This window comes from Coturnix japonica, chromosome 5, assembly GCF_001577835.2.
Source record: "Coturnix japonica isolate 7356 chromosome 5, Coturnix japonica 2.1, whole genome shotgun sequence".
NCBI lineage: Eukaryota > Metazoa > Chordata > Aves > Galliformes > Phasianidae > Coturnix > Coturnix japonica.
Window position 1 is genome coordinate 14,810,784 of NC_029520.1, and position 18,230 is coordinate 14,829,013.

An 18,230-nucleotide genomic window follows, 5' to 3' on the forward strand; every position below is an offset into this window, starting at 1 on the left:
TTTTTTTTTTTTTTTTTTTTTTTTTTTTTTTTTTTTTTGCCTTAACAAAGCATTCACTGTTTTTTCTTCAGTCCAAAATGATTGCAGAATGTCTAAGGCTATTGAACCTGGACTCTGCTCACTCAGTAATTCAGTCAAAGAATGTACACCCTGTCATGGTTTTCTAATAGAATAGAAGAGTTCAGTTGGAGGAAACCTATAAGGAACACAAATTCTAACTACCTGACCACATAAGGCCAACTAAAAAGTTCAAGCATATTAAGCACATTATCCAAATGCCTCCTGAATTCTGCTGCACCGTATTTGGAAGCCTCTTGCAGAGTTCAACTACTCTGAGGGCAAAGAACTACCTTATATCCAGTCCGAGTCTTCCCTGACCCAATTATGTGCCATTCCCGTGCTTCCTGTTGTTGCTTACTGAGGGGAGGGGACAGGCACTTCCATCTTTGCTCAGGTAAGGATGTGAGAGTGGGCTATGAAATAAGCCTGACTTGCAAATATGATTTTGAATGCAGATTGGAACTGTCCTAATGTCCAAGTGCTCTAGTGTAGTTAACTTTGCTTGCTCAAAAAATAATTTCCATTAGAAATCTAACAAAATTGGTGTGTTTCTTCTTCCTTCAGTGCAGCACACAGACACTTCCTTAGCTTTAATTATGTTTGCTCTCCTTGATGAGTATGCTCTCCTTGATGAGTATGCTCCTTTGTGTTGAGACCAGGCAGGAGAGAAACCAGTGTTCTGGTGGTAAAACGATTCAGTTTTGTCAGCCTCTCAGCATTGTCCCTGTTTCTGCTATTAAGGAATCAATACAGCAGCAATATTTGACTGTGCTGGGAGATGTTAGTGGAGAGAAAAATGCTGAGATCATTTCATCTGATGGTTCATTGTAGACCTCTGACTGCTCATAAAGATTCCATGCAAACAGCTGATCCTAGACCCGAATTCCTTATACTTAAAGCAATTCTGAAATTGCTTTATTGACACTGCTGCCATAGAAATAAATCAGTATTTGTATAAGACCCAAGGAGATTTTCATGTCCAGAGAGAAATCTCAGGATGGAATGGTTTGAGTTTGCTGCAACCAGGAAAGTTCCATCAATTTTCACCAGATGAAAACTGCTACATTTTTAGTTCTTTTTTCTCTTTTTTAAAATTCTTGTCAAATAAATATAGCAATTTCCTCTGTTGTTATTACAACCCGAATGGACTCTTACTGAGTTGCTCACTAGAAGTTTTATAGCTAAAGTGCTGAGAGTGTTTTCATTATAAATGGCTATCATAAAGCTCCATAACTTGCCTGTAAAATTTCTCTGCCAATGAAAATCTTGCACATACAAGGTCAGTTCTGGAGCTAATTTATTTAAATTAATTTATTAAGAAATCTGAACAGCCATCATGAAGTAATGAATGTAGCAAACAATTTTATTAACGCTTGGTACCTCACAGCACTTTTCTTAAAAACAGTAAATAGTTTTAGAGAGGGCTCTGTGAATAAAGCATTGTCCTTTATGGAAGTTACATGTATTTACATGCTTTTAATTTTTAACAGGCTGCGGTATATATTCAGTACATTCTATTAGGTAAGTGTCTTATAGCTACTGTATACTTAATCAGTATACATGTGATTCAAAAACTGTGAAGACCTTGAATCCTGTGGAGATTGGATATTTCTTAAGCTAGACTGAGGGACACCCTTGAAGTGAGTGATACTTGCAAAGAAAATTGTTTGCATAAGGATCTCTGTTTCTGAATGAATTTACAGCATCTCATGTTTAAATTAGCAGTATAGAAAAAAGCACCTTGTGCTATTGTAGTTGCCCATTCACTCTCTGCTCAGTCTAATACAGGCCTCTGCTCTCTGCCATGGCTTTTCATTATCACATCTGAGCATGGGGATAGGTTTATGTTTCTTTCTAACTTCTTGGGACAGTATTCTACTGTTTGAGAATGTTAGTCTAATGGAGGAAACAGCATGTGTATTTACAGCAATAGTTATGTTATTTTGTTAATGTCTAGGCATATCATGTTAAGATTTAAAGTTTGGACCTGGATTTCTAGCAAAAATATTGTCAAGAACTTTTTGTTGTGAGAAGAAAGACAGTGCAGAGTTGGATTAGCTGATAATGACAGATTTTCTGGCTGTAACCTCCATGCTGCACTTTTTGGATAGCAGCACTTCCTCATTATTGTAATATATGAAGAGAGTCCTCTAAAAAACATGGCTTGCGTGTGGTTTGTTTTTTTTGCTCATGAAGAGGTGCACTAACAAACACTTCTTAAAATGAAATTCACAGTGTCACCAAAAATATACAATGCAATGTAATCAAATGTGTTGAAAGAGCATTCTTGTTTTTAAATGCCAGACACTGGCTGTTAGAGAATGTGTCCTCATGCCATGCAGTGTCTGTGACATTATTTATTTAAAACCAGATGGTCCGAGCATGTTTTTTTCAGTGAGCGTATCTCATTTTCTGGAGTGCCTTCCTATGCAAAACCCCGGAGCCCCTCTTTGCTTATAGGAATAGGATGTTTTTTGTTTTTGTGGTTTTTTACTTTTTGTTTTTCCTACTAGTACAGACTGTGATCCCCCAGGGTAAATAAAAATGAGGGCTATGTTAACACTACTTACATACAGTTCTTCCCTAATTCAGACTTTGGGTCCCAGAATCTTGTTCAGCATTATTATATAACTCATGACACTTCCTCTCATCTTCTTGCCGAGTTCTTTTTGTGTCCATGTTGCTTCATTTTAATGAAATTCAGACCCCAAAGTATAATACATAAAGCCTTATCCATTATTTAAAAGAAGCAAACTTATGCTTTCTGGAATTTATGAAGCAGATATCAAGAAATTCCTACAAATAGGAATAGATTCTTGCAACTTTAAAACAAGCCAGTATATCCAACCCACCAAAATTCAGGGCCAGAAAATGATGAGACCCTTGGCTTCTGTCATGTGTCACGGAACTTGCAGAATTTCATCTCTGTCTTATGTAAACAGAAATAGTTCTCCCCTATTCTTGTAAACTCCTGAGATTTCAGATAAGTAATTACTGTGATTCTTTCAGCTATGACAGAAAAGAAATAATTCAACAAATGCTGAGTACTAAAACAGTTATAAATCCCTTTCTATGTCGTGTCACTTTAGTAATTTATGATCAGTAGTTTCTTCTCTGCTGTACTGGGGTATACTAATTCTACACAGATAAACATCAGCGTTGATAGAAGGATCTGTACTGTAGATAGCATCTACATAATTGAGAATGAATTCCTTCTCAGTCTCTTCTCCTTCTGCGCTTTGTTCATTGGTCAGTGCTGTTGCCTTGGAACTTCTGCAGTAACCTTGATTACTTGAAATCATATTTCTGGGCATTGTAATGGCATCACTCTACTGATATATCATCTCGCTTTAAAAAAAAAGCTGAATGTATCTTCATCTGGTATAAATCGGCATATTTCTCAAGCAGTTTTTATCTATAGAGTACTTTACAGGGGCATCTGATCAGAGGTTCAAGTTTGCCTCATTGTGGAAAGCAGAGAGTTAAGACTTGTCTTGAGTGTAATATTTCAAACTGGGAAGTCAATAATGCAATTCATTGCAAATTCTGTATTGATATTTTTATGAATTGCCAGCATTTAACTCAAGGCAGTTCAACCATGTTTGCGGATGTCTAGCTTTAGTTAATATTTTCAGGAGAAAGAACAGGTATACTTAAGAAGGAAGAGGGCTGCCCTGGAATTCATTCCTGTTGCAGAGAGAATAAGTGATTTCCTTTCAGAAGACTTTATCTATGGAGTAAAGTGGTCAAGTATTTATTTTTGTCACTTGGATGAAGTTTATGTAACAGAGCAATGCTTATAAGGATATAAGTTCCTGGCATTTTTCCATTTATCAATTTTGAAACATTAGTGATCAAGTATTTACTGAACACCATTCCTCAAATGCAGGGTCTCCACAGCATCTTATTGCATTCATGGAATTCATTTGTTTGCGTTATCTGGCTAACTGGTCCTTTTGTATTGCCAGGGTGATGAACAGATTTGACATTTAGCTGATTACTCCACCAAAATTAAAAGGAAAACAGGGCAGTCATCCAAAGTTCCTTTCAGTGTGAAAGCTAATTATAAAAATGCTTTGAGAAGCAATTTCTTTTTGGATGTTAAAGTGCTTTTATTAGATTGTTCCCCTGTCATTTTAAAATTTATTGCTAGACACTTATAAATGGGGTTGCCTGCTGGGGCAGAATTATTTTATTTTAACTTCTGTAGTTAAGGTGGGAGCCAAGAGGGTACAGAATGTATTTTAGGCAGAATTTCTAAGTTTTTTATAGTATTTTTAATTGAAAGGAGGAAAATTAACCAGTGCTGGCTTTATTTATTATTAAGAAAGTAATAAATCTACTTATATTTACAATTAAGCAACTTCCCATTTCCATTAACGGCTTGTATTTTGTAGTGTATATATAAGCAATCAGTGCTGTTGGAATAATCTAACCCTGTGCTTGTACCTCTTTCAAAAGCCAGTACTTGTTCTGAAATAGCATGAAACTACTCTAAAGTCATTTTGCTGAAGTCATTGAAAAAAAGATGGCCAAGTGAATTTCAGCCAGTAAATTTAGGGCCACGTAGTGCTTTATCCTGTTATCAGATCTTGTAAGAAGCTTCTTCTGAAATACACATATATATATTTATTGCCTTGAAATATCTTTAAATTTTCATACTGACTGTTGTTATTAGTATCCTTTGGGCCCCAGACAAGGTGTGACCTGGGGACGTTTCAAGGTGTCAAAATTGGGTGTTTTTGCATATGATATTGTCTAGCACACATTGGCTACTAAATCATCTTGTGAGGACATATATCAATTTTTGACACTGAGATCTATTAATATACTGTGAAGCCAAGAGAATGATGTGAATCTGCTGTTTCAAACTGTAGAATTCTGCCATAACTAGGAGGAAATATTTTGCTATAGGTAGATTAATGTTGAAAGCTTGTCAAGGAAAACTTTAATGTCGAAAATTTATTCTTCCTCTTCTTGCCAGTGCTTCAGGTTCTCTACTGAAACTCATTTGTAATCTAGAAGAAAAAATAGTTGGTTTTTTTTTATTATTTGTTTGTTTCTATCCGTGTTTTTAGAGTTCCAATGATACAGTTGATTGTCTATTAAAAAGTGCATCCCAATGAGATCTTCCAGAAGGTGACCTTTGCTCCCATCAATCTGAGATCTTTTCTTGTAAAATACATTAATTGTTTGTGCTTTAAAAAATAATTTAATTCATGCTGATTGCAGGATACAACATTGTGTATTAATATTTAATAAAAATGTGAGTTGGAAATTTGCTAAATACCCTTTGTGGAGAAAACAGGACATAAGATAGTTGTTTTGAGGGTGCTCTGAATAGACAGAGAATGCAGTCAGAGCACGCATAAGACTCTGTGAGTTTTTTGTTTTGTTTGACTGCTGAAGTATATTTCAGTGGTAAGCCTTGATAATTTCTCTTGGTATCTATGAAGCCCAAGCAGCTTATAAGGCAACTGACTTCATGCTTTTTCAGAACTTCATATAAGTAAAAGATCAGATTTTAAAATAGTTACTCAGTGAAGCTTGTAAACTGTCCCTACAGTTCAACCATATAAAGGTTTTAGTTGGTGAATTTCTTCAGATTTGACATTACGTGCATCTTTGGGGCAGGACTCGATGATCTCTAGATGTCCCTTCCAGCCCCAATAATTCTGTGATTCTGTGATTCATACTCTGTTTGTTCCCTTCACACATTTACCTACCTCCTTGATAGTATGATGTATGATTCAGGAATACGTTAAAGTGGGGTAGAAGCAACATCCTCTTATTTTGAAAGTTCTTAGATTATGTCCTTGTCTATGGAGGACCTTCCTTTGCTGGCTTTGGATGTTAACATCTGCATAGTTTAAGCATCCTCTTGGCTCCACTCTTTCATTGTGTCAGTGAATCTCCTATAAATCAGAGCAAAATGTGCATATATGATGTATTCGGCTAAACTGCATAAAGAATAAGTTTAGAACACTTCAGATTTTTTAAAAGCATAAATGTATGTAACTTTCAGTCACATTTCTGTTCCACTTCTGAATAAACAAAGAATAAATTGACCTAGCTCTAATACAAAACTCATGCATACTCATCTGTCACGGTTTATGGATCTGTCTGTATTGGTACTTTCTGAACCTGCATTGGCTTTGCAACATGTTCAGAAAGCATTTGGCAAAATATCTGCCCATGAAGAACTTACTGCACACTTGAGAGCTCAAGTCTCACAGTGGGACACATTCAAAAGATTTTAAACAAGTCTGAGCATAACAGCAGTTAACATATGCTCATCAGGGCTTATTTTTGGAGAAGTGCTTTATTGAGACTTCTGTCAGAGAATAATTTCTGTTTTCTTTTGACAAAAATAATTTCAGTAGAATGAGGGAAAATAGCTTTAAACTGGAAGAGGGAAGATTCAGACTAGATATTAGGAAGAAATTCTTTACTGTGAGAATAGTGAGACATTGGAATAAGTTGTTCGGGGAAACTGAATAGCCCCTCCCTGGGGGCATTCAAGGCCTGGCTGGATGGGGCCATGAGCAACTTGGTCAAGTGAGAGGTGTTCATGCCTATAGCAGGGGGCTGGAAGTACATGGTCTTAAAGGTCCCTTTGGATCCACATCATTCTATGAATAAAGAAGAAGTAAATGAAAGTCTTCTTGGTCAACAAGCTTTTGTGCTGAATTTAGTTTATTTTCTGAATCAAAACTTCTTATGCCATAAATGCCACCGAATTTAAGTCATTCAAAATAAATGGTGTTGTTTATTTTTAGCCTAGAAAATAAGATTGCAAAACCCTCTATGTTTGCATAGATATTTATTGGTGTATTTCCAACCTATATGTATTGTTTTTCCATAGGTAGATGGAATACTGTGCCTGGCTGACATTCTTACTGATAACACCCATTCGGAAGCCACTCATGCAGAAGCAGCGGCAGTAATTGCACAGATCACATCTCCACATCTCACATTCACTCAACATCTCAGCAGCTTTCTGGAAAATATGGAAGAAATTGTTACAGCACTTGTTAGTAAGTTCTTCTGAGTCTTTCCAGTTAAAATGACTGCTTGAGGGTAGGATCTTTCACTAACCACATTCCATAAAGAATGTTTGCTATTCTTTGCTTACCAGGAAAAAGAACTCAGCCATTTTTTAACCCTGAAGCTGAGCATTCTGCAATTACATAATATTTTTAACTCCTGTCCATTTTTGAGTGAAATTTATGTGTATTTATCATAATAGTATCCACCTGCTATACTACCTTTCGAACCTCAAAATGAACTGAGCCAAGGATCCTCCTGTCTCATGTTTGTTTCTAAAAGGCACTTTCTAATCATTCCTGTATGGCTGTTGTGCTTTCTAAATTTCCTGTAAGTAGACTGCTAGAGGCATCTGAACAGACTTTAAATGTATTTAGCAGTTATTACAATGCACTGCAGTCAAAGGACAGCCTTAATAGCCTATCCAGAAGGGATTAGCAGGTGGAGAATTTCCCTGATTGTCGGTGCCCCAGTTTCACCTGAGTTTTAGTAATATAAACTCTGCTCAGGAAATGTGAGCATTAAAAATAAAACACGTGTAACTTTGGGAGAGCTCTTTCAATAATCACACACTGGTGTCCTTTCAATATTTATAGCTCAGTAATCAAATTACTGTAATATATTTAATTTTTAAAACAGGCTGGAATGTTATTGCCAGGTGATTCGGATCTTACTTAGAATGTGTGTGTGCAAGGAATGAAAGGATTCAGCACTTATCGAAAGTGGAAAATACGTAGGATGACTACAAAGTAATAGGCTTAGAAATGGGCAAAATGTGTGCGGTTTGTTCTAAAGAGGATATGTGGATGAAATATTATCTTATGGATCAATTACTGCCAGCCTTCTGCCTCTAGTATTTCATTTTATTTCATATCAAGGCATTGAACAACATTCAGTGGAATATTCTCTGTAGAATGATATACTAGATAGATACTCTCATTAATTAGATGAATGCTTAGGAAACAATTGCTTTTAGTATTCAGAAGCACAAACAAAGGTGCCTAATGTTAAAGCTTATAAAGCACCCTAAAAATGTGATGTAGTATATAATTGCCAACTTAAGATTATTTTTATGTTTTGTTTCTGCTTTTGTCTTGAGTATTACAAACTTGGCCATAGATTACTAATGCCAACTGCAGGTGGTTAAATACTGCTTTGAAACAAATGTGTTTTTGCACTGAGAGGATGATTTTTATTCAGTTTATTCTCTGCATTCCTAGAACTGTGCCAAGAAGCCTCATCTGGTGAAGTTTTCCTGCTGGCTTCAGCAGCTCTTGCCAATATTACTTTCTTTGATACCATGGCTTGTGAAATGTTGCTTCAGCTAAATGCTATGAAGATTCTTCTAGCAGCGTGTTCAGACAAACGCATAGTGGATACTCCATATTCCCGAGATCAGGTGAGTGACTTCTCAGCAAGATACTATGAGCACATTTATGCAAAAATCAGCTGGTTTATGCAAAAATCAGCTCCTTGTCTGTTTTGATGTAGGCAAACCTAATTTTATTTCCTGTCTTCACTTTTGTTCGTGTGGCTTTTTCTTTATCTGTTTGCATCCGTTCTTGTGCATTCTGAAATCTGAATGTGGTTCTATGGGGAAAAATAGCCACTTCCCATATTTGTAAGATACAGGGATTTATTTTTTTTTCCACTGTGAAGCTGGTCAAGCACTGACACAGAGAACTAGAGAGGCTGTGGAATCTCTCTCTTTGAAGGTATTCAAGACTTAGCTGGACAGAGCTCTGACACCATTAAAATATATAGAGACACCAAGGCCTAAATAAACAATTTTAAGTTCAAAGATGAATTAGCCCAAAGAGCTGAATAAGAATCTGATCCTCAGCCTATTGATGTTGGTGGGCTTTGGATCAAATTTTAACTGCAAAGTATATGGCTTGCAAGTTCTACTGTCAGACACCACTCATATAGGTTTGCATTTCCCTTTCATTTTCACTTTTTTTTTTTTTCTTTTTTTTTTTTTTTGCCCCCTTCAATAAAGAGAAAGAAAATTAAAGGTCTGTGCTAATGCATAAATGAAGTCAGACAGAATTCTTTTGCTCCTCTCAGCTCCTTCTATCTAAATCAGGTGCTTTGGAGAAGCAGTGCTTGTTTGGCATCTTGGTGATGAATTTTGTCCCAGTAAAGAAACAAATACAGGGACTTTAACTGTTGCTGTAGGACAGAGGTTGCTAGTCAGCTCTGTTAACCTACTTATAAATATAAGACATTGAGAATATGATTAAAAGCCCAGAATTCTGGCCTCACAAGTGCATCCCCTTCCCACCTCTGGTAATCATTAATGGTAGGCTTGGGATCTGCATTGCCATGAAGAATCCTTCTGCATATCCTACAAGGCACAAGAGACCTTAGGAACATAGGATGACTAGTGCTGCTCTAACTTGGATTAAGAGAACTTGGTAATTTTCTAGCTCAGAGGTGTCTGAAAAAATTGAGTAAACTGTAATTAGTGTGCTACTGTTTTGGTGCAAACACTACCTCAGTTGTGGTATAGCTCTAGACTAGGCTATATACTGTTATTTCATAAATACAATTCTTGACTTTTTTTGTGTTTTTTCCTCCTGTGTTCCCACAATTTGAATTCCTTATTTCATTATGCCGTCATCTTTGTTATGAGTGAGATTGCAGTTTACGCTGTGGTGAGCCCTTTCTTCAAATGAAGAAGGCAGACATCTAAAGAAATGTTTATGACTATATTAGATAACAGACTAGTTAGAGGCCTTCTGAAAACTTGCTGGTTGCAAGACATCTTATTATCTATCTAGATTAACAGAAAACTTTGGAATGGCTTGTGATTTCATCTCCAGCAACACCTTCCATTCCCTCCTGGAATAAAAAATTAGATCAAAAAGTTGTGATGGTGTGCCACAGTAAGTTTCTGAGCTGATTCCTATTTACTTCTGCGGCAGTGGGCCTGTGAAATGCTGCCTAAGGGTTGCTCCATTACTGAGCACCAGCTGCTCAGGTGGAACTTGAGCGCTGCTCTACTTGACTTTAATTGCTGTCCACGTTGCTGGTCAAGCAGCTTCGATAAGGCAACAGCCTTTAGAGAATCCTTCCTTCCTGAACAAATATGTATTTGAGTGGATTGTTCACCTTTCAAAAGCGTAGTTGTTTTAATGTTACATTAAAGGGCAGATTCTGCCAATTATCTTAGTTTTAAGGAATACCTTGCATTTTAATTTTCTCTGTCTAGTTGTTGCAGTGCAGATAACAGACTTGGCTAGGGAAAAAACAGCAACAGTACATTTTTTTTCAAAGGGTATTCTAATGTGGTATTCTGACTATTGAAAGAGCTACTTTAATTCTGTTTACGTACATAATATAACTAACTGTTTCATATATATTGTCTCATCTAGTGTATATTCACATAAGGACATAAATTTAGAAATTTTTTATTCAGGAATTTATTTTGCAATGTGCTGTCACTACAGATTACACTTTTATGGGTTACTGTCCATTCTGAATGATCAGATCATCCTGTCTGCTGAAATAGATACAGTAGAATTAAACTATACTAACTGTTGAAGCAGTTAAAGAACACAGAAAAAATATTCATGGAAAATATAGCAAAATACAATCTAACAATGATAAAATGTGAGAAAAGAGCACATCAAGCTTAGAGCTCCATTGCTCACATAGAACTTCAGGTAAAACATAGCATGCAAGTAGGGAAAAGCGAGTCTTGTTTTCATCTGTGTCATTTTCTATTATCAGAATGTCACAGAATGCCATTCCATACAGTCTTTCTAAGGACAGCTAACAGTGATTAGTTGACACCCTCCACAGTGGCATGGATAGCACTTTACTCAGAAGCTGAATGTTGGATGCATTCTTTGTTGCCTGCAGAAAGTGGTTTTCTGCTTCTGCAGCCCTGGGAATGTTTTGTCTTTTGATTTCTGAAAAGCTGTTTTATGCAAATGATAGTAAACTTCCTGACTTCACTGTCTGAAAACTGACCTCCTCTTTCAATTTCCAAGCAGTGTTAGCTTGGATGAAGTTAGAAACAAAAAACTGTGTTGCTGGCCTTAATGATAAACAACATAATAATTGACCATGTAATAGCAGTAGTCAGTGTTTCTGTAGCCAGAATTATTACAGTGGAATTACTTAATTTTATTACAGAATACTTTGTCAGATGAAGCCTTAATTTGCAGACAGCTTAACCTCTAGTTTTCCATTAATGTGGGTACAAGCATGTCCTCTGTTATTTTTCTTAATGTAGGTACCTCTTTTTCTTTTTACCCCTGGATAGCAGGTTTGTATGGGAAACTGTTGATCACAGCCTGAACCTCTGATTAACCATCTGAGTCAAGCAATGAGCTTGACTCCACCTCTTCCAGATCTCATTTAATGTCTGACTACCACTAAGGCAGGATCTCTTTCTCTGGAGATCGTTCCTGTGTGGAGTTTACAGTGAGCCCTTCAACATTCATGAGCATTTCCTGTTTATCATTGATTATCTTTCTCTCATGATAATCTTTCATACAAAACATATGGTTTAACCTCTGTTTACCTGTCAACTGTGCACCTGTCAACTATACAGTACTATAAAGACACGTCTTTCAGACAGGTTCCTGCCTAAATGCATGGAACATGTATGTGTTTAATGTGTGTGTGTATATATACATATAAACACACACACACGCACACACACACATATATATATATAAATAACGTCACATATCTTAATGGAGAGAAAGCATTGCCAGAAGAATGGTTCTAACAAAAATTGTTGTCACATAGGGCCCCTTTCATTTCAACCATCATCTTGGACTCTACATAGAAAAATATGAAATATGTATGTTTGTGCAAGGCATATTTATGTATAATAATTTTTTTTTTCTCTCTGCATTCTCACTTGTCTCTTCAGTGTAGCATTCTCACCTCACCTGTGAAGCTGTGGAGGTAAAGTCTAACATCTTCTGATCTTCTGTTATTCAGGCTGATAAAGAATTAATGTGCAGTGAACACACTGATTTTAAAGTGCTTACTTCTAGGTCTAAATTCAGTGTTACTTTTTGAAAAAGTTTTAGGTGAAGAAAAGCTTTTAACTAGAAGGTGGAAACTGAAATAGTTACTACTTTTGTTTTTGCTCTCTTTTTTCCCCCTTCCTGAATTCTTTCCATTTTCCTTGGCATTTGGGAGGTGCTGCAGGCCCTGAAGCTGAGACCTTCTCTCTCAGTTAAGATTGGAATCCCTTAATTTTTTTTTTCCTTTGCACAGATGTTTGCAGGGTCAAAAAGTGAGCCGAGACAGTTATTATTTGAAGATCAAAAAGTTTAGATGTTTAAATGTTTCCTAGCTCTCGGTGAAAGACTTTGGAATCATTATTTTTAAAGAGAAGAATATTGACAGAACCCTTAGACTTATGAAGTTGCAGTACTCAACCTGTCTTTCTTGAATACTGGGGAACTTATAACTCCTTGTCCATTGTTTATTTATTTATTTATTTTTATTTTAATTTTTATTTTTTGCTTGTCATGAAGATTCCTGGCTCCATTTTGTTAAATGGCTGTCCAGATTTTCCCTTATTGTTTGGCAGTCAACATGGTCTGAAGAAGGAGAACTTGAGGCTCAGAATTGCGTTTGAGCAATGAAGACTGTGTAAGATGCCCATCCTTCACTACACTTGACAGAAGTAGGATACAAAATCATTGCTGATGAGGAAGGGAGATGGTGGAGTCTTTCTTGCTTAGGGTTTCTAAATTCTAGGAGCAAAAGGGTAGTGCAGGAGGCTGCCTCTACTGATTGGTCAGGAGAGGAATATCACTTCTACTGCTGAACCATCAACTGTTCTTTCCTAGGTAATAAATGCATGTGATACCCTAGGACTTTGTGGCCTATGGCACATTACATGGGCAGCCAGAGCAAAGGCTGGTGGTCTGGCTGTGAACTGTGCTCAGTAAACTGTATGCTAAAATTGTGCAATCTATTCTAGTATTTACTGGATCGTGCTGACAAAACATGTTTTCAGCTAATACAGTTTGAAATGGATACGTTATGTAATTAAGTTGTTAAATAGTGGACTTAAGAAATAAAGCAAGAAAGAAGACAACCACTAAGATGCAAAAATGAAAACTAGGCCCAAAGTCACATGACTTTATGTGAGCTTTAACCATGCCATTACTAATTTTCTGTGCAAGCCTGCAATTGTTTTCTCAGCATCCCTTTTTTTTTTAAAGAAAAGTAATCTCTTAAACACAAAATATTTTTGGGACAAAATGTCTGTTTTGTCATAATTCTGCCATGCACTTTCAGAATAGATGCAGTAAAATGCAACATGCAGCAATAAGTAAAACAAGAGACATAGTTGAAAGAGTGAAATCCTCATGTCAGCTGAAGAATTCTTTGCTAGTGGCTAGGGTTTTATTCCTGGGATCAATTCCCAATATTGTTCCTGCTCTGATTTTGAAGTAATAATTTAACTTCTCAGCATTTCTGTTTAATCATCTGTAACGTTGGGCAGGCAGCGCGCTTACTCAGTGTAAAACCTCTCTGGAGGAAACATGTTGTGTCAGCACAATTCATTGCAGTTTTTATTCTAAACCCTTGCCTGCTAGGTTCGCAGTACAATCAGGCTGGTGCTGGAGTAGAGTTATTTCCTGCAGAATCTAAACAGGATTCTGTAACAGTCATAAAACTGCAAGTCTGACATGGCTGTGTATGTGTTTTGCTACTTTTGTCTTCTTGGATTCATCACAGAATGTGACAACAGACCTCTAAAAGTCTGTTTTGTTCCATTCATCTTTTTGTCCAAAAGAGTATCACTACCCAAGTGAGGGCTGCAATTTCAGTCTCAGTTCTAAGCAGGTGAGCTCATAAGAGCGTTTCTACATATTATGATTCCTTTCCTTCTGTTTGCTTCTCATGTAGCTAACTGATACTTTATAGAATAGGCATTAGAAATGACTTCCCAATCGCTGTGCTTGAGTTAGTGGCAGTTGAACTAGTTCCTGAGCTCTTCTCCTCTTCTGAAGAGGGAGCGATTAACTTTTCTTTCACAAACTCAAATCATGATTCCAAGTAGACTAAATAAACTTGTTTCCAACCACTGTGCATAAGCTTAGGCCAAATTATGCTCTCCTACAGGGAGACAAGTCTCCTATAGGGAGACAAGGTACCTTGCATTGAGCGAATCGGTTCCACAGTCTTAGAAAATTTCTGCTAACACAAAAAGTGTCTTAGGGATGATCTTTTTTTCTCCAGCATTCCTTCTGAAACAAAGGAAACTGTGGCCCCGGAAGCAAGGGAAGAGACAGTATGAATCTCCTCCACTAGCTCAGAGCTATAATGCCTGGTTTATGGATTCCTGTTCACCATGTGAGCCTTTCAGGATCCGTTTCCCATACACTTCTTTAAATCAAAAAATGTGAGAATTTTGCCCACTTCTTGGCTACCTTAGTTAGCACTATGAAATAAAATAGATTAAAGAGTAGTAGAGACATCCTTCCTACCACAGGGGAAGATTCATTTCGTTTTAGCCTCTGATGCTCGGCCTTAACATTCCAAGACTGCGGTTCCCACATGCAGTCTCAGAGTAGACATGGAGTTCACAGGAGATCCTGTCTCTAAGTGCTGTTATTTTTCTATGGGAATATTTTCTTCTTCCAATGAGATGACAGAAAGACCCTATTTGTGTATATTTTTTTCTTTGTTTTCAGGAAGAAAACTGAATTCCCAATCACAGAAATGGGTACCTATCCCCTGGGAGTTAAGTTTTTCACTTAAATTTTCATGTCCCAGAGAAAATTTCTAGAGTTTTCTTAACAATGTTTTTCCTCCCAATAGCATCCTGAATAGTCCTTCTACCTCAACATAATGTAATGCCTGTACCCAAACCCTGCTGTATATGTTCTTTTGCTATCTCCCTATTGGCTGAGGTCAAATTGTGAATATTAACTGTTTTTAATTTGCATTCAAAGTCCCTCTTCCTTCTGATTAGTTATCGCATGTGTCTTTCTTCCCGAAGATGGTTATTCGGGACTTTGTAGAAACAATCTGATTTATCCTTATATCATTAATTTGAATTAATTACCAAATACAATATGTAGCGAAAATTAATTTTACTTAGTGATGAATCAGCCCTAAAGGAGTAATTATCTAAGAAGATTAGCAGTTCTATATTGATCTATTTTGCCACTCAATTAAATTATTCAGTAATTCTTATTTTGAGCTTGTGACTTTCTGTTTAAGTTGGGACTATCAGTAAATGCCTACTGGACAGTCTGCCTTTACTGTCAACAACAGTATATTAGCATCACACTTTCCACCTCTGTAGATCTTTTCCCACAAATAAGCTAAGTGACCCTCAAATGGGGAAGATATTGGCCCTTTAACAATCTGAAATGTGTGCTTTCATCCTTCAAATCCTGCTGCAATTTTCTTCCTGAGGAGCTGGTTTCATACTAATGAGAAACAATTTAAGATCATCTTATATCTCCCATTAAGGGCGAGTTATCTCAAGCAGTAAAGAAGCCTTCTGTTTTCTATGTGTTCTTTGGGTTTAAACCTCTTTGTCACTTAAAGCATTTGAGTTTCACACTCACAAGCGTGTGCATCTGTGTTTATAGAAACCATTTTCAGCTAGTTTTCATTTTTGTTACTACTGGTCAGTACCTTTATTCACCAGTTAATGAACATTAGTCACCATTACTTCTTTAGAAAGAGAAGTGTTATGATGTTACATGGTTTTAGTGAGAAACTCTCCAGGTTGACTGATGCCTCTGGAGTTTTTTAACATTTTAAAGATTCTTAACCTTAGCTTCCCAAATTTGTATTACTCTTGACAACTGTAGTTCCTAAAGTTCAATGCAAAGTAGACCACAGAAATGAAAAGAAAGGTTTGTTGTATCAGTATTTGTGAAAGGCTGGTTGAGGGGAAGGAAAATGTGCAATTTCAAATGTTTTGGTTGATTTTTTTATTTAGTTTATTAAACAACAATATAAACAATGCCAATTATAATAAGTTACATTGTCACTAGAGAGGGATGTATCTGTGTTTACTATTCATTCTGCTCATAGAAGTATACTGATATTTAGTCAGATTTTTAATTAATTTCCAGAGCAACAGTAAAAACAATAATACAGTGCTGTACTGATTTCTGAAAAGCCTGAAATGTCTCTATTATTTTTAAGCGTATTTATTAAATAGGGAACATTTGCACGGATCTAAACTGGCTTTTAAGCTCAGAGAACAAACTCTTTGGTCTCATTTTAGCCTTGTAATAAATCATATTAGTGGGACTATTTGCATGTTAATATTTTTATTAATTGCCACCTTTTCACAGGGTGCCAAAATAGAAGCACATCTGACAGTTCTCTTGCTGGCATTTTGTGTTTTACTGTTTCACTACCTGGCACGTGTAAGTGGGCAGTGCATAGCACATATTAGCAATTGGGTGGTGAATGCAGAGATAAACCCCAGAGACCTATTCCACTGGTTACTTTTAGTAGTGCAATTCATGCAATGCTGACTGGAATTATTCAGCTTTCATCCGGAGGCACGCAAATGTCTTAGTTTTATATTTGTTTACCACGTCCATTTTTCCATGGTCTTCATTACTTCAGCATTTGAGAATTAGAATTCTTCAGTGTTCCCTTGTGAGTTAGGACTGGTATTGCAAATTCTTTTGGACAAATAATTTCTCAAAATAGATACAATCTAACTGAGAAACTAGCAATAAAGTGTCTCAGAAATAATTGTGCTGAAATGCTTGAATTTTATAGAACTAAAAAGCTTAGGCAGCTTAAATTTCCTAAAAGATTGAGAGGTAACTCTCTAAACACCAAGTCAAAATAAGCCAAGTTTTTGACTGGACAGAGAAGGACTGAAAAAGAGCTATGAAACCATGACCAAAAAACAAAGCCCCACAAAATACTACTTATGTTGCTGTAACTACTTTTGCAATTGGAATCTACATCTAGGAATTCTATCAAGTTGCAAAGTAACAGTTTTACTTTTCAAATGGTCCAAAACTGTCATAAATGTTTGCTTTACCTTGAAATAAAGCACATTATTCTCTTCTGAGAGGCAGAGAATAAATCAGAGACATGTGGTTTCAACCACAGTCTGACAGATATGGCTTTAGACTAGTGACTGAACATGGAAAGATCTGAATTGTATGGGCAGTCATTTTAGCTTCTCTGAACAGGGCTCAAAAAATGTCTGTCCTTCCATATAAGACTACTAAATAGTTCAGCAACAAGCACGCTTTATAAAAGTATCTCTTTCTCTTCCTGTACTTCATATTTCCCTGTTGACAGCTCATCTAACAGAGTTTATGGATTTTTATTTCTTTACTACCTATATAGTTATTTTGTACAATTCTCATTCACTACAGTCTATGAATCGGAAATTCCAGTTCCACATTCTGCAGTATTCCCTGCAGAGTCCAAGAGCTCTAGATTCTGAGACCCCCTGCTCTGCAATTAGCCTCTGCCTATGTTTTCAGCTCCCACAGAGAAAGCTGCAGCCACCAGATTTATCTAAGTCCTTCTATCAGAGATGAGCACCTGGAAGTTTTGGTTGGTCTGGATAAGTGAGCTCACAGTGGACTTAGCTTGGATTAGTCTATTGGAGGGATCTGCTGGAGCGGAGATACGAGAGACAGAAGGGTCAGGATCCAGCTCCAGAACAGGTCTGCTTAGTACACATAGAGAAACCAAGACAGTGAACTGCTGCTGGCTGGGATTAGTGTTTGAAGTATATGGTTTCTAAAGCAGTACATTAAGAAACTTGCCTCAAGTTTGACAGCAGATTCTGAGATCAGATATTATGTCAAGAATTCTCTACATGCTGAAGCAATTGCGTGTTTTTGGTTTGTTGCAGTTTTTGCTTTCTCTTCTGGAAAATAAAGTCTGATAATATTTGCTTAATAGCATATGTGCAAACTCCACAATTTCAATAAATTGCAAAGGTTGGTGGAATTTGCAGGCCTCAGCATAGGCTTTCCAGATGCTTCTGGAAAAGTTCTTATTGGTTTATAATCAACTATAAATCCTAAGGAAATCTTGCTACATTAATACCAGTGCTCAGAGGAGTGTTCTTCAAAGCAATTTGAGTCTACTTACATTTCTGTTTTCCTCTAAAGACTTTATCCTTA

At 36.7% G+C, this 18,230-nt stretch overlaps 1 protein-coding gene across 7 annotated transcripts in view; it reads left to right on the forward strand.

Moving 5' to 3' along the window:
- Window positions 1-18,230, forward strand: part of INSC (INSC spindle orientation adaptor protein) — a 128,415-nt gene that overhangs the window by 98,876 nt on the left and 11,309 nt on the right. For all 7 annotated transcript variants that reach the window (XM_015864118.2, XM_015864119.2, XM_032445034.1 and 4 more), the window contains 2 exons: window positions 6,926-7,097; window positions 8,328-8,506. In XM_015864118.2, the coding sequence (XP_015719604.1) occupies window positions 6,926-7,097; window positions 8,328-8,506 (351 nt within the window). The remainder of the gene's footprint in view (window positions 1-6,925; window positions 7,098-8,327; window positions 8,507-18,230) is intronic.